The sequence below is a fragment of the Triticum aestivum genome, chromosome 3D (genome assembly GCF_018294505.1).
Source record: "Triticum aestivum cultivar Chinese Spring chromosome 3D, IWGSC CS RefSeq v2.1, whole genome shotgun sequence".
Classification (NCBI taxonomy): Eukaryota; Viridiplantae; Streptophyta; class Magnoliopsida; order Poales; family Poaceae; genus Triticum; species Triticum aestivum.
In genome coordinates this window covers 15,430,343-15,448,504 of record NC_057802.1, presented here as the reverse complement: position 1 = coordinate 15,448,504, position 18,162 = coordinate 15,430,343, and the positions used below count along the sequence as shown (strand labels likewise).

General features: G+C 45.8%; 2 protein-coding genes across 2 annotated transcripts; one reads left to right on the top strand and one right to left on the bottom strand.

Annotated features, from left to right (window-relative positions):
* Window positions 1-1,004: 1,004 nt before the first annotated feature.
* LOC123073803 (translation initiation factor IF-2) lies at window positions 1,005-3,309 on the bottom strand. Its single transcript, XM_044496834.1, has 3 exons — window positions 2,452-3,309; window positions 1,816-2,091; window positions 1,005-1,625 (listed from the first exon to the last, which is right to left on the bottom strand). The coding sequence occupies exons 1-3, from the start codon at window positions 3,117-3,119 to the stop codon at window positions 1,145-1,147; spliced, it is 1,425 nt and encodes a 474-aa protein (XP_044352769.1). The 5' UTR covers window positions 3,120-3,309; the 3' UTR covers window positions 1,005-1,144.
* Window positions 3,310-11,688: 8,379 nt separating this feature from the next.
* Window positions 11,689-16,507, top strand: LOC123073802 (cullin-1). Its single transcript, XM_044496833.1, has 18 exons — window positions 11,689-11,943; window positions 12,073-12,172; window positions 12,343-12,528; window positions 12,646-12,693; window positions 12,798-13,001; window positions 13,089-13,166; window positions 13,270-13,359; window positions 13,446-13,526; window positions 13,621-13,683; window positions 14,244-14,279; window positions 14,361-14,447; window positions 14,557-14,706; window positions 14,791-14,846; window positions 14,958-15,237; window positions 15,354-15,497; window positions 15,596-15,814; window positions 15,918-16,085; window positions 16,173-16,507. Exons 1-18 carry the CDS (start codon window positions 11,807-11,809, stop codon window positions 16,272-16,274), a joined length of 2,229 nt encoding a protein of 742 aa, XP_044352768.1. The 5' UTR covers window positions 11,689-11,806; the 3' UTR covers window positions 16,275-16,507.
* The last annotated feature ends 1,655 nt before the right edge of the window (window positions 16,508-18,162 follow it).

Sequence of the window (18,162 nt, the reverse complement as noted above, 5' to 3'; positions counted from 1 at the left end):
TAAAAATATTTACAAAAGGGTGTCTGGGGGCGGCGCTAGGAACCCGATCACCCCCACACCGAAATTATCGCCGGTTCGCCCCCAAGCGGCGCTTTTTCCTAGCCTGGGGGGGGGGGGGGGGGGGGGCGAACGGCTGGAGATGCTCTAAGGGTATGCCATGCAGGCTTCGAGGAGCTATATTCTTCCAAACCGTTATCAAAGATCAAACATCAGTTGATAAAATTTGGCTTCTGAATCAACCTCCCAGCCTTTTCTTTTTCATTTCCGTTGACTGTCTTGGATTTTGTTTGAATCTTTGGTGCATGAATTGGTACCTTGCCAAGGTCTCTCCCGTGGAACCATGAACTCTCTCAAATGACCTTGAGCCCCAAAACAATTTCTTAGGGTTTTGTTTCTAAAACTCCAATGCCACCATATTAAACTTTGATTGATCCCTAGCCATTTCAAATGAAGCTTATTTTCCTTTGCACCCTTGATTCTAAAATTTGGATCATAGCCTATATGATATATATGAACCCCTCCTCCACAAAAATATTGCTAGGGCATTATGCAATATTTCCATTTATTGAATATACCTTTTATGTCCATTATTGCCTCATAAAAATCCAAAGTATATTTCCCTGCATCCAAAATTTATGAAACTTTGGGGACCTGTCATTTTTTCCCACATGATCATCCCATAAAATATCCCAGCTCCCTTGGAGTTGGGAAAATACATTTTTCCTATTTTCAGAAATGTCAATATAATGACCCTCACGAAGCAACTACCTTCTCTGTTGCTTCTAAAATACTGAAAATATTCATGGACCTCCTACTATGATATATTGCATATATCCACTAAGAAATAATCATGCCTTGCTCTATTTTGAGTAAGTCATCCAAAAACCCTTTCAGCCCGAAATACCACTTTGTGAAGGAAGTGTTATCTCCTTTGATATTTTTGATCTGCAAGTTTCCCAGTTTAAGAACCTTCCCAAGTGAACCACCCGAGAGGAAAATTGAATCCAGGATTGATCATCTTGACCAAATGCCAAGCACCAACAATATACTGATGTTTTAAAGTTTGACAATATTTGCATAGTGCATCTACAAGTTTGCATGGGGCAACACTTTACAGGTCCCTCCATCTACAAGCACCAACAATTCACGAACTAAGCTTGAACGAAGTCGCCCATAGAATTGTAAGCACTACTGCTCCAAAGACAAAATGAGCAACACCACCGTACAAGGCCATGACCTGGCCAGACCCTTCAGGAAAGAACTTGTAGAGACAGTACACAAGCATACCAAATATGTATATAACAGCCCCCAACGTGAGATGGGACACGACAACCGTCCTTCCTTGTCCATCATCAACCCCATGGGACAGCACCATTGCAAGCAGAATGAGGAGCCCCCCAAGAGCACACAACAAGATCAGTAAGCATTTCTCGTATTCTCCGAAAGAGAAGTTGCTTGCGAATACTGCCACCATTGTTGGAAACAGAAATGAGATTGAATCCGACAAGATTGCCTTGAATGATTCCATCATCTTCTCTTCTTTGAGCTTCTCAGATCGTTTCCTCGTCTTGATATTCTGAAGTCTCCTAATGCTACCACGTCTTCTTGTTTGGCTTGAACGAGTCCTAACCCATTATTCAGTCAATATTTTAGTGAGGAAATTTGAAATAAACATACACAACTATAAGCAACATTACGTAATCTGACGCAATACCTCCTATCAGGCAAACATCTATGTTATGGTAGTTATAGCCTTTCACAATCTCCATTCTGAAATCAGAATGAGCACAGCTTCTCTGAAAAACAAGAACGCACCTCTCCTCAAGAAACCTGACAAAATGCTCCTCGAGCAAGGTGCGGAGCTGAACGTCGATTGCCCCCGGGTCCAGGCGGCCACCGGCGACGAGCCGCTCCACGACCTCATTGCAGCTGTCGCGGACGCCTCCTCCCGCGCCGCGGCCGCTCGCATCAGGCGCGAGGGGCACATGCGACGGGGGTGCGGCCGAGCGAGGTGGCGAGGAGGTCGCGCCGAGGCCCTTGGAGACGCCGACACCCTGAGCTCCGGGCACAGAATCTCCCCCGTTAGCCACGCTGTCGGTGGCAGAAAATAAAATAAAAACAGGGAGCTTAGTTTAAATGGCAGTTGAAATGTGGACATAATAAAAAGTTGTTTTCATCATTCCTAAACTAATTAGTTAAGTTTTCATTGGCAGCAACAAAAGAAAAAGGATGATGCACAGTATACTACATATACTTCAACAGAAACCCATGTGAAATTGATCGAGGAAATTTGATATAAACAAGCACAATTGTAAGCAACCTTGTCCGTGCACGTAATCTGACACAATACCCCCTATCAGGCAAACATCTATGTTATGGTAGTTATAGGCTCTCACAATCTCCATTCTGAAATCAGAATGAGCACAGCTTCTCTGAAAAACAAGAACGCACCTCTCCTCAAGAAACCTGACAAAATGCTCCTCGAGCAAGGTGCGGAGCCGAACGTCGATCGCCCCCGGGTCCAGGAGGCCACCGGCGACGAGCCGCTCCACGAACTCATTGCAGATGTCGCGGACGCCTCCTCCCGCGCCGCGGCCGCTCGCATCGGGCGCGAGGGGCACACGCGACGGGGGCGCGGCCAAGCGAGGTGGCGAGGAGGTCGCGCCGAGGCCCTCGAAGACGCCGACACCCCGAGCTTGGGATCCAGAATCCCCCCCGTTCGCCACGCTGTCCGTGCGCGACCCTGGGAGCCCATGGCGGCCGGCGCTCCCATCGGGTGTGGGCGGCACACCCGGCGCGGGCGCGGGCGCGGCGGGGCGAAGCGGAGACGCGGGCGCGGCAGAGCGAAGCGGAGCCGCGGTCGCGCCGAGGCCCTCGTCGACGGGCGCGGCGGAGGGAAGCGGGAACGCGGTCGCGCCGGGGACCTCGTCGACGGGCGCGGCGGGGGGAAGCGGGAACGCGGTCGCGCCGGGGACCTCGTCGACGGGCGCGGCGGGGGGAAGCGGGAACGCGGTCGCGCCGGGGACCTCGTCGACGGGCGCGGCGGAGGGGAGCGGGGACGAGGTCTCCCCGAGGCCGTCCTCGACGCCGAGACCCAGAGACCCGGTCCCGTTCGCCATGTGCGCGAGCCTGGGAGCCCACGGCGGCCGGCGCGCTGGATTTCCTCCCTCTCCTCTCTCCCGCTCGTCTCCGGCCGGGGTTTCTAGAAACTACCGTGGGCTGTTGGGCGGCGGTGGCGGCGGTTATGTTTGAAGCTTTGGGGGGCGCGCTCGGCTGGCAGGGCCCGCCTGTCAGGTGATGGGAGCACGGGCGCGGTGGGTTGGTTGAGATAAATCGAGAAGTTTCTTTGTTGTTGAGATAAACCGAGAAGGTTTTAAAAAAAAAAATCAATAAACCGAGAAGTTATGATCATTGGACAACACAGCGATTTTTTTTTTAACTTTCGATCTATTCATCTTTAATCATGGCAGTACAACAAACACCAGAAATAATGAAAACTACATTCACAGCCGTAGACCACCTAGCGACGACTACAAACACTGAAGCGGGCCAAAGGCGCGCCGCCGTCATCGCCCCTCCCTCGCCGATAACACAACCATTTTGTCTGACACCATCGTCGCGATCGATAGGGAGAAGCTATTGCCACTTCTTCTTGTATATTGGGGATGGATCCCTTGCACATCAATGCTTTTTTCAAGAAAAAATACCTCTTGAAACAGGATTGCGCCCCGCTATATATTAATATAGTAAACACCAGATACAATCAATGATAGATGCTGGGATGGAAGCAGCACAATCACACTCAAAAGAGAAGAAAGAGAAATACAAAAGGAATAAATGCCGACAGCGGCAGATCAACAAAAATGAAGCCTCGCGATCGTTGTGCGCCCTGAAGAAGTTTATCAATCATTTAAGACATATTCCACCTGATAGGGCAAACGGAGGCTCGAGGGGCCCACAAGCTTAGGTGGCGCGCCCTATTGTGGTGGCCCTCTCTAGTAGATTTATCCACCAACATTTTTATTAACCTCAGAAAAATTCTCCATAAATTTTCAGTCAATTCCAAGAACTTCTATTTCTGCACAAAAATAACACCATGGTAGTTCTGCTGAAAACAGCGTCAATCCAGATTAGTTTCATTCAAATCATGCAAATTAGAGTCTAAAACAAGAGCAAATCTGGAGGAGAAGGGGGACAGCCACGGGTCGGCCAGCTCCGGCGATCGATGAGCAGATCCGGCTCGATCCCTACTGCGTCTTCTATCGGTACTTCTGCGAGAAGGATGGCAAGGGCGCCGAGAAGTGCAAGGGCAACCATGGATGATCTTCTCCATCATAGCCAAACATGTCAAAATTTGATAACCCGATGGCATGTTAGTGATAGTAGCCGGACGATGTGTGTAATGCATCGTTTACGTAGTTGCACGATTTTGTATGCATTTGAGGTATACTATTTGTGGTGTTCGGTTGTGAGAAGGAAAATATGAGGCTTGACCGTTCAGTGCCCGCAGACGCGTCCGGGCGCATCCGCACACGTTTGAGGGATGGGATTTGCCAAGTCCCCCAAATGCCATAGCCCACATGTCTTGTTTTGCTTCTCAAGTTAATTACATGTACATGCCACAAACTTGCACACGGGGACATTTTCATACACAAACTTTCAAATTGACTCAAATAGGCCAATGAACTTGTTTTACGGATTCCTTTATGCACAAAACAAGTCCGCAGTTGCCACGTCGGCCGGAGCCACTTTCCTGTCGCAGGAACATTTGCAGAAAAGGCCCCATTGTATGTCAAAATACGTAAAGCGATCCTCAGTCTCTCTCGACTCTATAGGAAACTGAAACAGCGGCAGCTCGGCCAGCAGTGGCGGCTCCTTCATGTCGTCCTGCCCACACGCGTCGTCGTCCACGAACGCCTAGATTGCCCGTCGCCGTCGAGCTCTGGGTCGTGGAAATAATAGAAAATGCAGTGTCAATCGCTCCATCTCTCCTACATAGCTTACTGGCAGAATTGCTGTGTCTGCAAATTTCAGGTCCTTGGTTCGACTGACAGGACCCATTTTTTCAGACTTAAAAATATTGCTGTATTCACAGGACAAGATTCCATCAGTATGCTCGCTCTGTAGATGCTCTGTTTTTCACAGGCGAAAATTTCATCAGTATTCAGACTTCAGGACGCATGTGTTAACATGCATGAAGAAACATAGCAGGTTTGTTCTTTGTTGTCGAACAGGTTAAGAACATGCATGTTTAGCAGTACAAAATTATGCATGGGCAAAATTCAGTTTAGTAGTAAAAAATCATGCATGGACAAGATTAAAAATTCGCAGCACAAAATTCAGTTTAGCACTACATAATTGTGCATGGGCAAAATTCAGTTTAGTAGTACAAAATTCAGTTTAGCAGTAAATAATTGTGCATGGACAGAATTCAGTTTAGCATTACAAAATTCATTTCAAGTACAAAATTATGCATGGACAAAATTCAGAATTCGCAGAAACATTGGGATTAGCAGTACCAATGCAATAGCATTGAGCTTAACAGTACCAACGCGGCAACATTCAGTTTAGCAATACAAACGCAGCAACATTCAAGTTTTTAGAAGATTACAAAATAAAAAGCCTATAGAGTTCAGACATGAACTACGACATGATTAGCCAGTTCATCGATGAACTTTCCTAACATCCTACTTAAAAAGGACCAGTTGGCGCATTTTGGATGACATTGATCTCTTCCGCAGCATTAAGATCAGGGATTGCTTTCTACATTAAGGTCAGGTATTGCTTCTGAAGCATTTAGGGATCCATCTTCTCCAAACAGAAGGTGGCACCAGCCCCTTCCACCAACACTTCCTCCACCACTTGTAGCATTTCTTCCCCTTGTTGTAGCATTACTCCCGCCTCTTCCTCCACCTCTGGAAGCATTGCTTCCCCATCTTCCACCACCTCTAGCAGCATGGCTTCCCCCTCTCCCACCATCTCCGGCAGCATTGCTTTCCCTTCTTCCACCAGCAGTTGCTCCACCTCTCACAACAGATCTTCCACCACCTCTGGCAGCTTTGCTTCCTCCTACAGTACAGGTACATTGGTTGTTGCTGCTGTAGCATTTCTTGCCCCTCTTTTAACTCTCTTGGATATTCCTCTCCCTGTAATCATACTCCTCTTGAGTGCTTCCCCAAAATGTCCTTCTCTCATCTAGCCCACAAAATATGTCATTGTGTTCAAAAATACAAGTAAAGAAACTTGAGTTTTCTCCCGCAAGAGCAAGCATGGGGGTTGTTACTGAACATGCGCAACACTTACTGTATAAACTAACAAAGCATTGCAAATCTGTACAAATACCATACTGTTAAAAGACAGTGTTTCTTTACAATACATCAACATGCAATTTGTAGTCTGAACTTCATAATTTCTAAACCTATATAACATCAATATATCTTTAGAGCATAGCAGCATGAAAATACTCTGAACTTTATAATTTCTAAAACTATATAACATCAATATATCTTTAGAGCATAGCAGCATGAAAATACTCTGAACTTCATAATTTCTAAACCTATATAACAGCCACCAGATCAAGTGACAAACATACATGAAACACTCCACCAATCTGAAACTCTGTTCCAAATCAAGTGACAAACCATACATGAAACACTGTTCCAGACACTTATCTGAACTTCATAGTTTCTGAACCTATATGACAGCCACCAGACCTTCTGTGTTTCTCGCACTTATTACTACTGATTCAAGTGAATCAAAGGATCCTACTACAACCGACACATAAATAGCAGCGAGCATTCAATCTGAACAACACAAGACATGAACTAGTTTCTGAACTTAATTCGCATCATGAGCAGGCAAAGGAAAACTAACTGAAACTTTACATATGAACACAGCACAAAGATCATAACAGATTGTGATCCAAACTCCCCCGAAATACAGACATTTAATCTCGATTTCACTCAGGATCATACACGATCAAAACCCTAGGAGGAGATAGGGGAGACAGTGAACAAATCATCGCGTCAACGGCGGTAGAGCTCGATTACATACCGTAATCCGGAGGAAACTCGGCGCAGATGCCGCGAGGACGTGGCTCCATCCAGTGTAGATCGCCTCCGCGGCGACTCGCCATGCGTCGCTCCCTTCTGCGTCGAGACTCGAGACCCAAGAACATGAACAGCCGGAGGCAAAGCGACGAGGGGTTTGTGAAGGGTTATCGGTAGCAATATCATATTATGCATAAGTACAGAGTTATTCTGATACTTTTTCGGCTCTCAATCTGCTTTAAGACCGCGGGTTGAGTATTTATATTTCACGGGGGTTCTCTGCAAATTAGCAAAACGACCGGCGCGTGCCTCTCTGCCGACGTGGCGTGGCACCGGGCTTCAGGCCCGGCCAAAAAAAAGCCCGGTGCTAAAAACCCAGGCCCGAGCCTGGCCCGGCTTGAGCCCGAAAAAGCCCAACATGGCCTGACTACGGCTAAAATCTTGTATTCTGCGAGCCCGAGCCCGGCCCGATCTGCCCGTCGGGCTCAATTTCCAGGCCCGAGCCCTGACCCGATGGCACACGCAGGCACAGCCCGCCCCGGGATTTTCGGGCTGGGTCGGGTTGGGCCGTCCGGGCGGGCTGCCTATGGCCAGGTATACGTGACACGCAGGCAATTCAGACTCTTTTGTACCCATTTGTTCCCGCACTGTAGCAGTTTCAGTGGCCTGTTTGAGTCATTTTGTAAGTTTGTGTAGAAATGTCCAGGGTCGTATGTTAGCATGTGCAACTGGAGCAATTGAACGGGCCCCCGGCTGCAGGTAATTAAGGTGTTAAACAGAGCATTAAGTGAAAAATGATGGAAATATCGCACCCCAAGGCATCCTACTACTCCCAGTGCCCTCTCTCAATGCATTGCTGCTATTCCAAAAAATCAATTTCACAAGCCCCAGATTAACTAATAGACCCATCGTTTCCTCCCCATCTTGATTCTTTTCCAATTCTCCTCGGGAATAATGCTTCACAATTTCCCCAAAAGAAAGACACTAGTGGCAGCAAACTGGCGTGGTCATGTACTCCAATCTTCTATATGTTGGGGAGTTTTCCTCTCAATTCTCATGTGCTCTTGTGCATCATTTAGAACCCTGTAGAGATTGGAGTCGCCCCTTGCACTGCTTTGTCGCTGACCTACCAATGAACCATCTGAGCTTCATTTGCAGTCTCGCATGATCTAAAACTACAGAGTCCTGGTAAGGTGGTGGCAGTTCTTACACCCAGTTTGCTGTTCTTTCTTGAACTTGTGCATCTGGTGGTGTATAATTCTACAGTGAGAACAGACTATACATTTTAATCTGCTCTTTCAAACGTCGGGGGCCTAAATTTTGATTCACACAGGGCGAGTCAATTGCACAAAACCACCACATTTACGGCTAGGTTTGCAGAAAACCACCAAGTCAATAATCCGTTGCAGAAAACACCGCGATTTCAATAATCCTGTTGCAAAAAGCACTGATTGGGTGATTTGGCTCGTTTAATCACTTACTGTCAGATGGGGCCAGATTGTTAGGATCTAACTTAGCAAAAACACACACACGCACACCCCTACAGATCTTTAAAAAACGCAATCGAGTCCCTCCCCGTCTGGGCCGGGTACTGTGCGGCGGCGACGGATCGCATGTCCACCCCGCAGGGCTGGAGCTCGCCTCCGATGCTCCGGCGGCTTCGGCGAAGAGGCGTCGCGCAGTGAGGCGGACCTCGCCGGCGCGGACGGCTACGGAGCGGAGGAGGCTGCCGACGGAGAGCACGTCGACGGTGGCGGCCAGGTAGGCGGTGTGGAGCGTCTCGGCGTCCGCCATGGATGGATCTTGGAATGGTGGCTGCTGCAGGGAGCCCGTCCCTGAGCCTGCGCTGCCGTCGGGAGCCCGCCCCTGCAACCCTTCGTCCCTTCCCTTTCCTTCCCGACGCATCTCTGCAGAGGAAGGCCGGGGCTCACCGGCGGAAGAGATCGAGGGCGAGGAGCTCGTCGATGTCTTGCTGTGTTGAAGTAGCACGGCCGCCGGCTCCGGTGTGCCCTTTGCGGTAACGTGGTTTGCAGGCGAGTGCCGAGGACGCGCTGGTGGAAGAGGCATCCCGGCGAACGGCAGGGCCAGGGCGCCGTGGTTGCGCCTCGCTGACAATTTTCCGCACGGAGGGACTGGATTGCATTTTGTTTTAGAATTGAGGGGTGTGTATGTATTTTTTTGTCAATTCAGCTCCTGACAATCTGGCCCCACCTGACAGCAAGTGATTAAACGAGCCAAATCACCCGATCAGTGTTTTTTGCAACAAGATTATTGAAATCGCGGTGTTTTTTTGCAACGGATTACCGACTTGGTGGTTTTCTGTAAACCTAGCCACAAATGTGGTGGTTTTGTGCAATTGACTCGCACAGGGCCTCTGATTTTCTAGGTACGGCCCTGGAAATGTCCCTGCAGTGCAAGTTTGTGTACTGTACATGTAATTCACTCTTGTTTCTCTTTGCAAAAAAATATTCTTGGCACCCAGCCGCATTGGGCATTCTAGAAACATAGCGTTGGTTCCGAACTCCAAACCGCGAAGAAATATAACCTGAAAGATCTACCTACTCACCTTGCTCAATTGTGTGGCAGGTTAGGGTTGCAAATAAAAAAGACCGCTAGTTACTTTGATATGATGAGGCAGCGGACACCATGAAATGTGGCAACAAAACCGGTTCTATTGCGAGGACGTGGCGAGGCCAGACATGGGTATTGGTTTACCTCCTTACACCTCTTTTTTTAATATCAGTACAGATGCAAGCGCTTATACATACGCGCATACACTCGCCCCTATGAACGCACACACGCAAGACTGAGCCGGCATATCATCTTGAGATTTACGAAGTCACCGTAGGCGCCTCGTCGTCGACGGGAACGTCTCCTCCCACTAAAAGCGCATCGCCGGAAATCCTGAAATAATCCAGGAATAATACGAGCACCAGGACTTGAATCCTGGTGGGCTGGGGATACCACTGTCCCTCTAACCATCCAATCACAGGTTGGTTCGCACCTCCTTACACCTCAGACCAAGTGGTGAAACTGTCTGGGTAGAATCCAAGGCTCACCAAAGCCAAAACAGAAGAAGTGAAGGTTTTGTTGAAAACATTCGGCGCATTTAAGATGAAGGATTGCACAGGAATGATGTCTCAATAGAAGACTCGAAACGAGTTAAAATAAGTTCGAAACAATATGTTTGTTATAAACAGATCACAATACTGGCTTCTGATAGAGTAAACGAGGAGAAAATATCTTAACATAATGATCCAGCAATCAGCATTATGCAAGTACTAATACAGTTCTATATAGCAATATATCAATAAACATGTTTGGCTAGCTCAAGTACATTCCAAAAAAAAATACATAACCAATATAAAGGCCAAATGGGTCCAAGAAAGAGAAAAACGCCTCCAGAACCATGGTGCATCACGAACATCATCTTGTCTGCATTTTTGAATTTGCTTTGCTTGAGTACTTCTGCCCAGCCAACAGGCAAGCTCCCTCGGCTCTACTTCCCGCCTGAGGGTGCCGGCAATTCAGGCAAGGGTAGCCACGAATCAGGCCGCTCCTCGCAAGCATACATCGACAAGGACGAGTCAGGTGTCGTCGGATGTTGGCGTGGTGCAGGGTGAGCCGACTACGTGGAGAGGTGTGGGGGGCCATTATTATCACCGAGAGGAGGACCATGCAGGGGATCCGAGGGGCGTGCATTACGTATGGAAGGGGCATTTCGACTGAGAAGCCCTGTCGCCGGCGTCACGTGCCATCGTGGTGGCAACGTAGATGGGGTGAGCGGGCAAGAAGGAAGGATGCGGCGGACAGATCGAGCAGAGGGACCTAACCAGGCGACCTCACATCTAGTTGTTGGAAACCCTACCACTGGGTCGCACACATGCCGTTGGATCCGGATCCGCTGTGTGTAGTGGCGGTGGCGCAAATGGTGAAGCCCTAAGGGCCCAACTGGGCCTCAACGGGCAGCAAGACCCACCCATCGCATAGCCCGACAGCCTTCCCCGTCCATCTTGGCTGCACCGATGGAAATGGGCCGGCCCGCCACACAGGATCCATGCGATGCTTCGGCCCGATCCTTTTGGTCACAGCCGCGCTGGGTGCCCGGCAACCCTAGCGAACCCATTGGCGGCGGCGACTCCTCACGAACCGCCACGACCGTGCTCGACACCGGGGAAAGCCCCAGGGCAACTCCCCAGAGCTACTCCCCCCATCACTGTAGGCGCCGAAGTCAGCACGGCCGACGACCCCGTGAGGGAGGACCAGGAGCGCACGACAGTGCCAAGTCCGGCCGGCGGCAGGCAAGGCCAAGCCAGGGGAGACCTCAGGGCGTGAGGAGGGGCCTCTCAAGCCTTGTGCCGCCGAGGGGCAGACCTGCACCCACCGGCGCCTGCAAGGCCAAAGCGAGAAAATCCCCAAAGGCCGGGCGCTCCGGTGGCGACAGGCGTCCGCGCGCGTATCCCCGCGAGGCCTCATCATCCTCCACGAAAACGAAAGCCGACTCACGATGAACACCAACTCACGATGAAGAGTCCACTTTTTTTTCCTAAAATAGAAAAAACGAAAGCCGAATCACGATCAAAACCGACTTAGTATAATTGGAGTATTTCGTGGCCCACCCGCCCGTCTCCTCGCTACTAGCACCACTATTTATATCGCCGTCGCCGCCAGGTCGGGGAGAAATCGATCGAAGCCAGACAGAGTCGAGACCCCCCAAACCCCAAAACCCAAAACCCTCTTACGTCCCGGCCGGCGGCATGGATCAGGACCAGACGCCGATCGCGCTCGAGGACGGGTGGCGCGACATGGAGGCCGGCATCGCCAGGCTCAAGCGCATCCTCCACGGCGTCGACGGCACCAGCTTCACCTCCCAGGAGTACATCAACCTCTACACGTACGTACGCTCGCTCGCGCGGCGCGGCTCGCCCTTTCCATCTAGGGCCATATATATACTTCTCCGGCGTGCTTTTTTCCTGCACCCGAAAACCCCAATCTGGTCTGACCTAATTCTTCGCTGTGGCAGAATGATTTTCAACATGTGCACGCAGAAGCCGCCGTACGACTACTCGGAGCAGCTCTACAAGCGCTACAAGCAGGCCCTCGAAGAGTACATCAAATCCACCGTACGTACGCCCGTTTCTTAGTTGGTTGAATTAATTAGATTGCTTCTTTTAATTGTGATCTTAATTTGTTGTGAGATTGCTCTTAACGCCAGTCGCCCGCCTCTATAAAGTTGCGCATGCGTTCCCCTCAGATTGTAGGCGTTGCTTAATTTCTTTTCTGGCCATGTTAGGTCTTGCCCTCGTTGAAGAGCAAGCACGGCGAGTTTCTGCTGAGGGAATTGGTGGAGAGGTGGAAGAACCACAAGGTGATGGTCAGGTGGTTGACCAGGTTCTTCCACTACCTCGACCGCTACTATGTTTCGCGCAAGTTGCTTCTGCCGCTCAAAGAGCTCGGCTTGAGCTGCTTCCATGATCTAGTAAGCCTCCGCGTCCTTGGACGATACTTTCCACCGGAGCCTCTGCTCATGAGCAATTTGTTATTTTTCTTGTGCAAGGTTTGAACATGTAGTAATTGGTTGTGTTGCCCTTTATAGGTTTTCGGCGGGCTGAAAACAACATTGACGACGATTGTTATCGACATGGTAAGCCTTGCCCAATGCTGCTTTTTTCCTTCTTCTGCCACATTTTTTTTACAAAGATGATGAGTTACAACAATAACTCGTGCTCCTGCGATTGTCTTTAATAGGTTGATAATGAGAGGGAAGGCCAGCTTATAGACCGTGCTCTTCTGAAGGATGTTGTTGGTATCTATCTCGAAATTGGACAGGGTAGTGTCGGTCTCTATGAGCTCGATTTCGAGAAAGCTTTTTGCAAGGGTACCACAGATTACTATTCTAAAAAGGCACAAATCTGGATGCTGGAGGATTCCTGCCCTGAATACATGCTCAAGGTTAGTTTTCTGTATTATGACTGAAATTTATACTAACTTAAATCAAATGTAAGGATACCTTCTGACTAGTACTCTCTGCTTATATAGGTGGAGGACAGCTTACAGAAAGAGAAAGAGCGAGTAGGCCATTACTTGCATGCTTCAACTGAAGAGAAGTTGCTAGAGGTTTTTAATCAGTTATTTATTTTGGTGTTTTTATAATAAGCTTTCCGTTATTCTCTGGGTTAAGCTTTTTCACGCAACGGAAATCTAACCTTAATGTTTACAGGGTACTATATTGGAACTCATAAGTTGGCGCGCAGAAGAAATTTTGTACAAAGAAAATTCTGGATGCAGAGTGTTGCTTTTAGATGGAAAGGTTTGATGTTTCTAATTTATGCCTTGCATATTTAACATTCGGATTGTGGGTTTACTAAATATTTAAGCTGTCTTATTTTACTGTAGTATGAGGATCTATCAAGAATGTACAGGCTCTTTTCCAAGATAGACGCTGGGCTGTTTCATGTATCGAAAATATTTAAGGAGGTATATATATATATATTGACAACCTCATATTAGGCTTTAATCCGTTGCACCCTTACGATAGTAAGATCTAATCAAGATGCTTACTTCTATGCAGCATGTCAAGGAAGAGGGCATGTCCTTGTTGAAACATGCAGCAGATGCTGCCAACGGCACAAAGGTGGGTAATCCATGTCTTCTCCCTCTGTTCTACAAGTGATTTGTATTGGATCAATGTTGGCATCATCATGTTAAAATCTCAAATTCCTTTAGTAATTCTTAATTGATTTGTCATTTTTCGCTCTGTTATAAACCAGTTTCGTGGGAGTACATGTATAATAAACGTGCTGATTAGTTGACATATCCCTTGAATAAATTTTAGAGGAACTTTTGAGAGACTCTTATTAAATGCTAGATTTGTGTTGAACTATTCCTTCTTGAATGATTATTATATGCTTCAATGTCATTGCATATAATAAATCTTCATAATGTGGTGAGTATATTTTATTCCAAGGTTGCTGGACATAGCCTTAGTTTAGCTATCTAGTAGGTTATTTTTGCCAGCTAACTGATTTAGCCGTTTAAAAAGCCTTCTAGTTTTTCTTCTTTGTCAAACTTGATATTTTTAAATTTTACATTGTTAATCGTCCACAAGTGGTCTTTAGAACCATTCTAGTCACCACTTTATTATGCAAAACAATTTTCTTATTCGGACTATTTTTGCAATGTCAATATGTGCAGAATGAGAAGAAGGAAGCTGTGGGTTCGCCGGAGCAGGTCTGTGTCACTTTAGCATACCTTTGATTAGCACCACCATATATATTTTCTCTTTTTCTCATGGTTTATTGCTCTGTTTAGGAATTTGTGCGGAAAGCGATTGAGCTCCACGACAAACAGCTAGCATATGTCACCAACTGTTTCCAAAACAACTCAGCATTTCATAAGGTTTGCACGTCAAGTATTTCCATCATTATACTTTGCCGTATCTCAGTTTCATTGTCTGGCGAAACCTGAGCCCGTTCTGTTTGCCTTCTCTATCTCTGTCCTTAATTAGGCTCTTAAGGCGGCCTTCGAAGACTTCTGCAACAAAGATGTTGCTGGTTGTACTAGTGCTGAGTCGCTTGCATCATTCTGTGATAGCATCTTGCGGAAAGGTGGAAGCGAAAAGCTAAGCGACGAAGTCGTAGAAGATACCTTTGATAAGGTACGGCAACTGCCATTCTTTTTCCCAGGAGCTTACAACAACAATATGCTTTTCTTGGTGCTCATGAGACTCAATTTTCTCCAGGTTGTGACCATTCTTTCATACATCAGTGATAAGGATCTCTTTGTTGAGTTTCACAGGTTTGTGTTTTCCTGCTGGCTGAAATTAATGTTACGCAAGCCTTTATACATTAACAAGAATCAAATATGATTTTTGAAGATTGAAACTGATCATGAAAAACTGTGTTGCAGGAAGAAGCTTGGAAAGAGATTGCTCTTTGATAAGAGTGCCAATAACGAACACGAGCGAAGCCTCCTTTCCAAGCTCAAGCAGTACTTTGGGGGACAGTTTACTGCAAAAATGGAGGGCATGCTCAATGACGTGTCAACAGCAAGAGACCATCAGACAGCCTTTGAAGAGTACATGAGGGACAAACTACCAAATCATCGTGTAGACTTCAGTGTTACTGTTCTGACGACAGGATTCTGGCCAAGTTACAAAACTTCAAACATAAATCTACCTTCCGAGATGGTATATCTTTTTATTCCTTCATCACATACCTGATTGGCTATCTCGTAGAGTTAGTCACCTGACATCTATTTGACCCGTGTATATATTGGTCTAACTTTTGTTCTCATGCTTTTCAGATTAAATGCGTCGAGATTTTCAAAGATTATTACAATTCGAAACAGAAATCCAAAAGGCTCACTTGGATCTATTCCATGGGAAATTGCAATATCGTTGCAAAGTTTGACGCCAAACCTATCGAGCTGATCGTTACAACATATCAGGTACTCCCCGCTAGCTATTTTAAACCCTTGACAAAGTACACTTCACTTTGTGATTTTTTTTTTAAATTCTTACATTCCCCGCTATTTTGACTGGCCAGGCTGCAATGCTTCTGCTATTCAACGGATCTGAACGACTAAGTTACTCCGAGATTGTGACGCAACTAAATCTGCCCGATGATGATGCCGTGCGCCTGCTCCATTCACTCTCATGTGCAAAGTATAAGATTCTTAACAAAGTGCCAAGCAACCGAATAATTTCTCCGAATGACGTCTTTCAGGTCAACCACAAATTTATCGACAAAATGAGGAGGATAAAGGTGCGTTTCGTAATTCAGTCTTCCTACCTTGTTTCTCAATTTTGCTCTGGTTCTTTCCAGATTATATCTTGTATAACCAAATGACTTTGCAATGCGCGTGCAGGTACCACTTCCTCCTACCGACGAGAAGAAGAAGGTTGTCGAGGATGTCAACAAGGACAGGAGGTTTTCAATCGATGCGAGCATCGTGCGCATCATGAAGAGCCGCAAGGTCATGGGCCATCAGCAACTCGTTGCGGAGTGCGTTGAGCAGCTCAGCCGCATGTTCAAGGTCCGTCCATCAAACTCCCAAGTCAATTTAGCTTTTGGATATTGCGATATTACTTTTTTGTGATGCTTACTAGCGTCTCTCGTGCAGCCTGACATCAAGATTATCAAGAGGAGGATCGAGGATCTTATCAGCAGGGAATACTTGGAACGAGACCTGGAGACTGCAAACACCTACAGATACTTAGCTTGATTCATGGACCGATAACCTCAGAATGTGAGGGTGCCTCAAGGGCCCGGCAAGTTATTAAAGTATTTGTTCAATTTGTTTCTGATGATAGATGCCGAGATGGGGCTGGCTAAAACAGCTATAGCGGGCTCGTTGTTTTGTAAACAATTGTACATCAATACCATTTAGCGGCACTTTCGTGAAAGAGAAAGATGTTGAATTACCCAAGTGCTTTATAATCTGTTGAACATCTTGTACCTTTTGATTTCCTGCCTTTTTCATTTTGTCTTGACTTACATCATCTGCAACTAGTCGAAATGAACAAAGGCACGATTTGCTTACAACAAACTCACTCACAAAAGGCTAGTACTGTGAAACTAACTTTTCCTCCAATCAAATTTGGAGATTAAGTGTACCTGAGCTGATCACCTTGGAGATTTCGGCGATTATACCAAATTCAGCATGCACATTTACAGGAAAGATTATTAATATTAAGCTATCTCCATCCATGACAAACAAAATCATCATATTTATTCATGGGATTTGCAGATCCGGCCAAAGTGAGGCTTTTTAGACATGATCAGCATCTGTACTTCTACATTTAACATCTTTTGTTCAGAACAACATATCAAAATTCTGAATTTCACAGACAAATATATTCCCTTTTTTCTCACACCTATAGAAATTTGCAAATCACTTAAGACAACCTGCATGAACCCCGTGATGGAGAGGTGAGATCCAGCCGGCGTCTCATGGTGAGATATTAAACACACGTTCAATTTTAAAAAACTGTTAATTTTAATGATTTATTTTCAAATGACACGAGGCATATTTTTAACGCATCAACATTTTTAAAATACCATGACCTTGCGAATATTTTTAACAAACTACATGAATTTTACTTATATTTTTGACAAACATTTTTTAAAATATCATGAACACATTTTTAAACATGTGAACATATTTTTGAATGCTACTCCCATTTTTATAAAATATGCGTGAAAAAATGTTTACACCGCGTGAACATTTTTTGAAATGCAATTATTTTAATTTAACTAAAAATCATTTCACAAATCTCTATCTCTACTCACCCCGTGATGGAGAGGTGAGATCCAGCCGGCGTCTCATGGCGAGATATTAAACACACGTTCAATTTTAAAAAACTGTTAATTTTCATGATTTATTTTCAAATGACACGAGGCATATTTTTAACGCATCAACATTTTTAAAATACCATGACCTTGCGAATATTTTTAACAAACTACATGAATTTTACTTATATTTTTGACAAACATTTTTTAAAATATCATGAACACATTTTTAAACATGTGAACATATTTTTGAATGCTACTCCCATTTTTATAAAATATGCGTGAAAAAATGTTTACACCGCGTGAACATTTCTTGAAATGCAATTATTTTAATTTAACTAAAAATCATTTCACAAATCTCTATCTCTACTCACCCCGTGATGGAGAGGTGAGATCCAGCCGGCGTCTCATGGCGAGATATTAAACACACGTTCAATTTTAAAAAACTGTTAATTTTCATGATTTATTTTCAAATGACACGAGGCATATTTTTAACGCATCAACATTTTTAAAATACCATGACCTTGCGAATATTTTTAACAAACTACATGAATTTTACTTATATTTTTGACAAACATTTTTTAAAATATCATGAACACATTTTTAAACATGTGAACATATTTTTGAATGCTACTCCCATTTTTATAAAATATGCGTGAAAAAATGTTTACACCGCATGAACATTTTTTGAAATGCAATTATTTTAATTTAACTAAAAATCATTTCACAAATCTCTATCTCTACTCACCCCGTGATGGAGAGGTGAGATCCAGCCGGCGTCTCATGGCGAGATATTAAACACACGTTCAATTTTAAAAAAT

Coding starts and splice junctions, on each gene's coding strand:
- LOC123073803 (XM_044496834.1), bottom strand. CDS start 3,119: ATGGCGAACGGGACCGGGTCTCTGGGTCTCGGCGTCGAGGACGGCCTC. Junction 2,092..2,451: donor GTCAGGTTTCTTGAGGAGAG/GTGCGTTCTTGT, acceptor TGCCACCGACAG/CGTGGCTAACGGGGGAGATT. Junction 1,626..1,815: donor GTCAGGTTTCTTGAGGAGAG/GTGCGTTCTTGT, acceptor ATAATGGGTTAG/GACTCGTTCAAGCCAAACAA.
- LOC123073802 (XM_044496833.1), top strand. CDS start 11,807: ATGGATCAGGACCAGACGCCGATCGCGCTCGAGGACGGGTGGCGCGAC. Junction 12,173..12,342: donor AAGAGTACATCAAATCCACC/GTACGTACGCCC, acceptor TGGCCATGTTAG/GTCTTGCCCTCGTTGAAGAG. Junction 14,707..14,790: donor TAGAAGATACCTTTGATAAG/GTACGGCAACTG, acceptor AATTTTCTCCAG/GTTGTGACCATTCTTTCATA.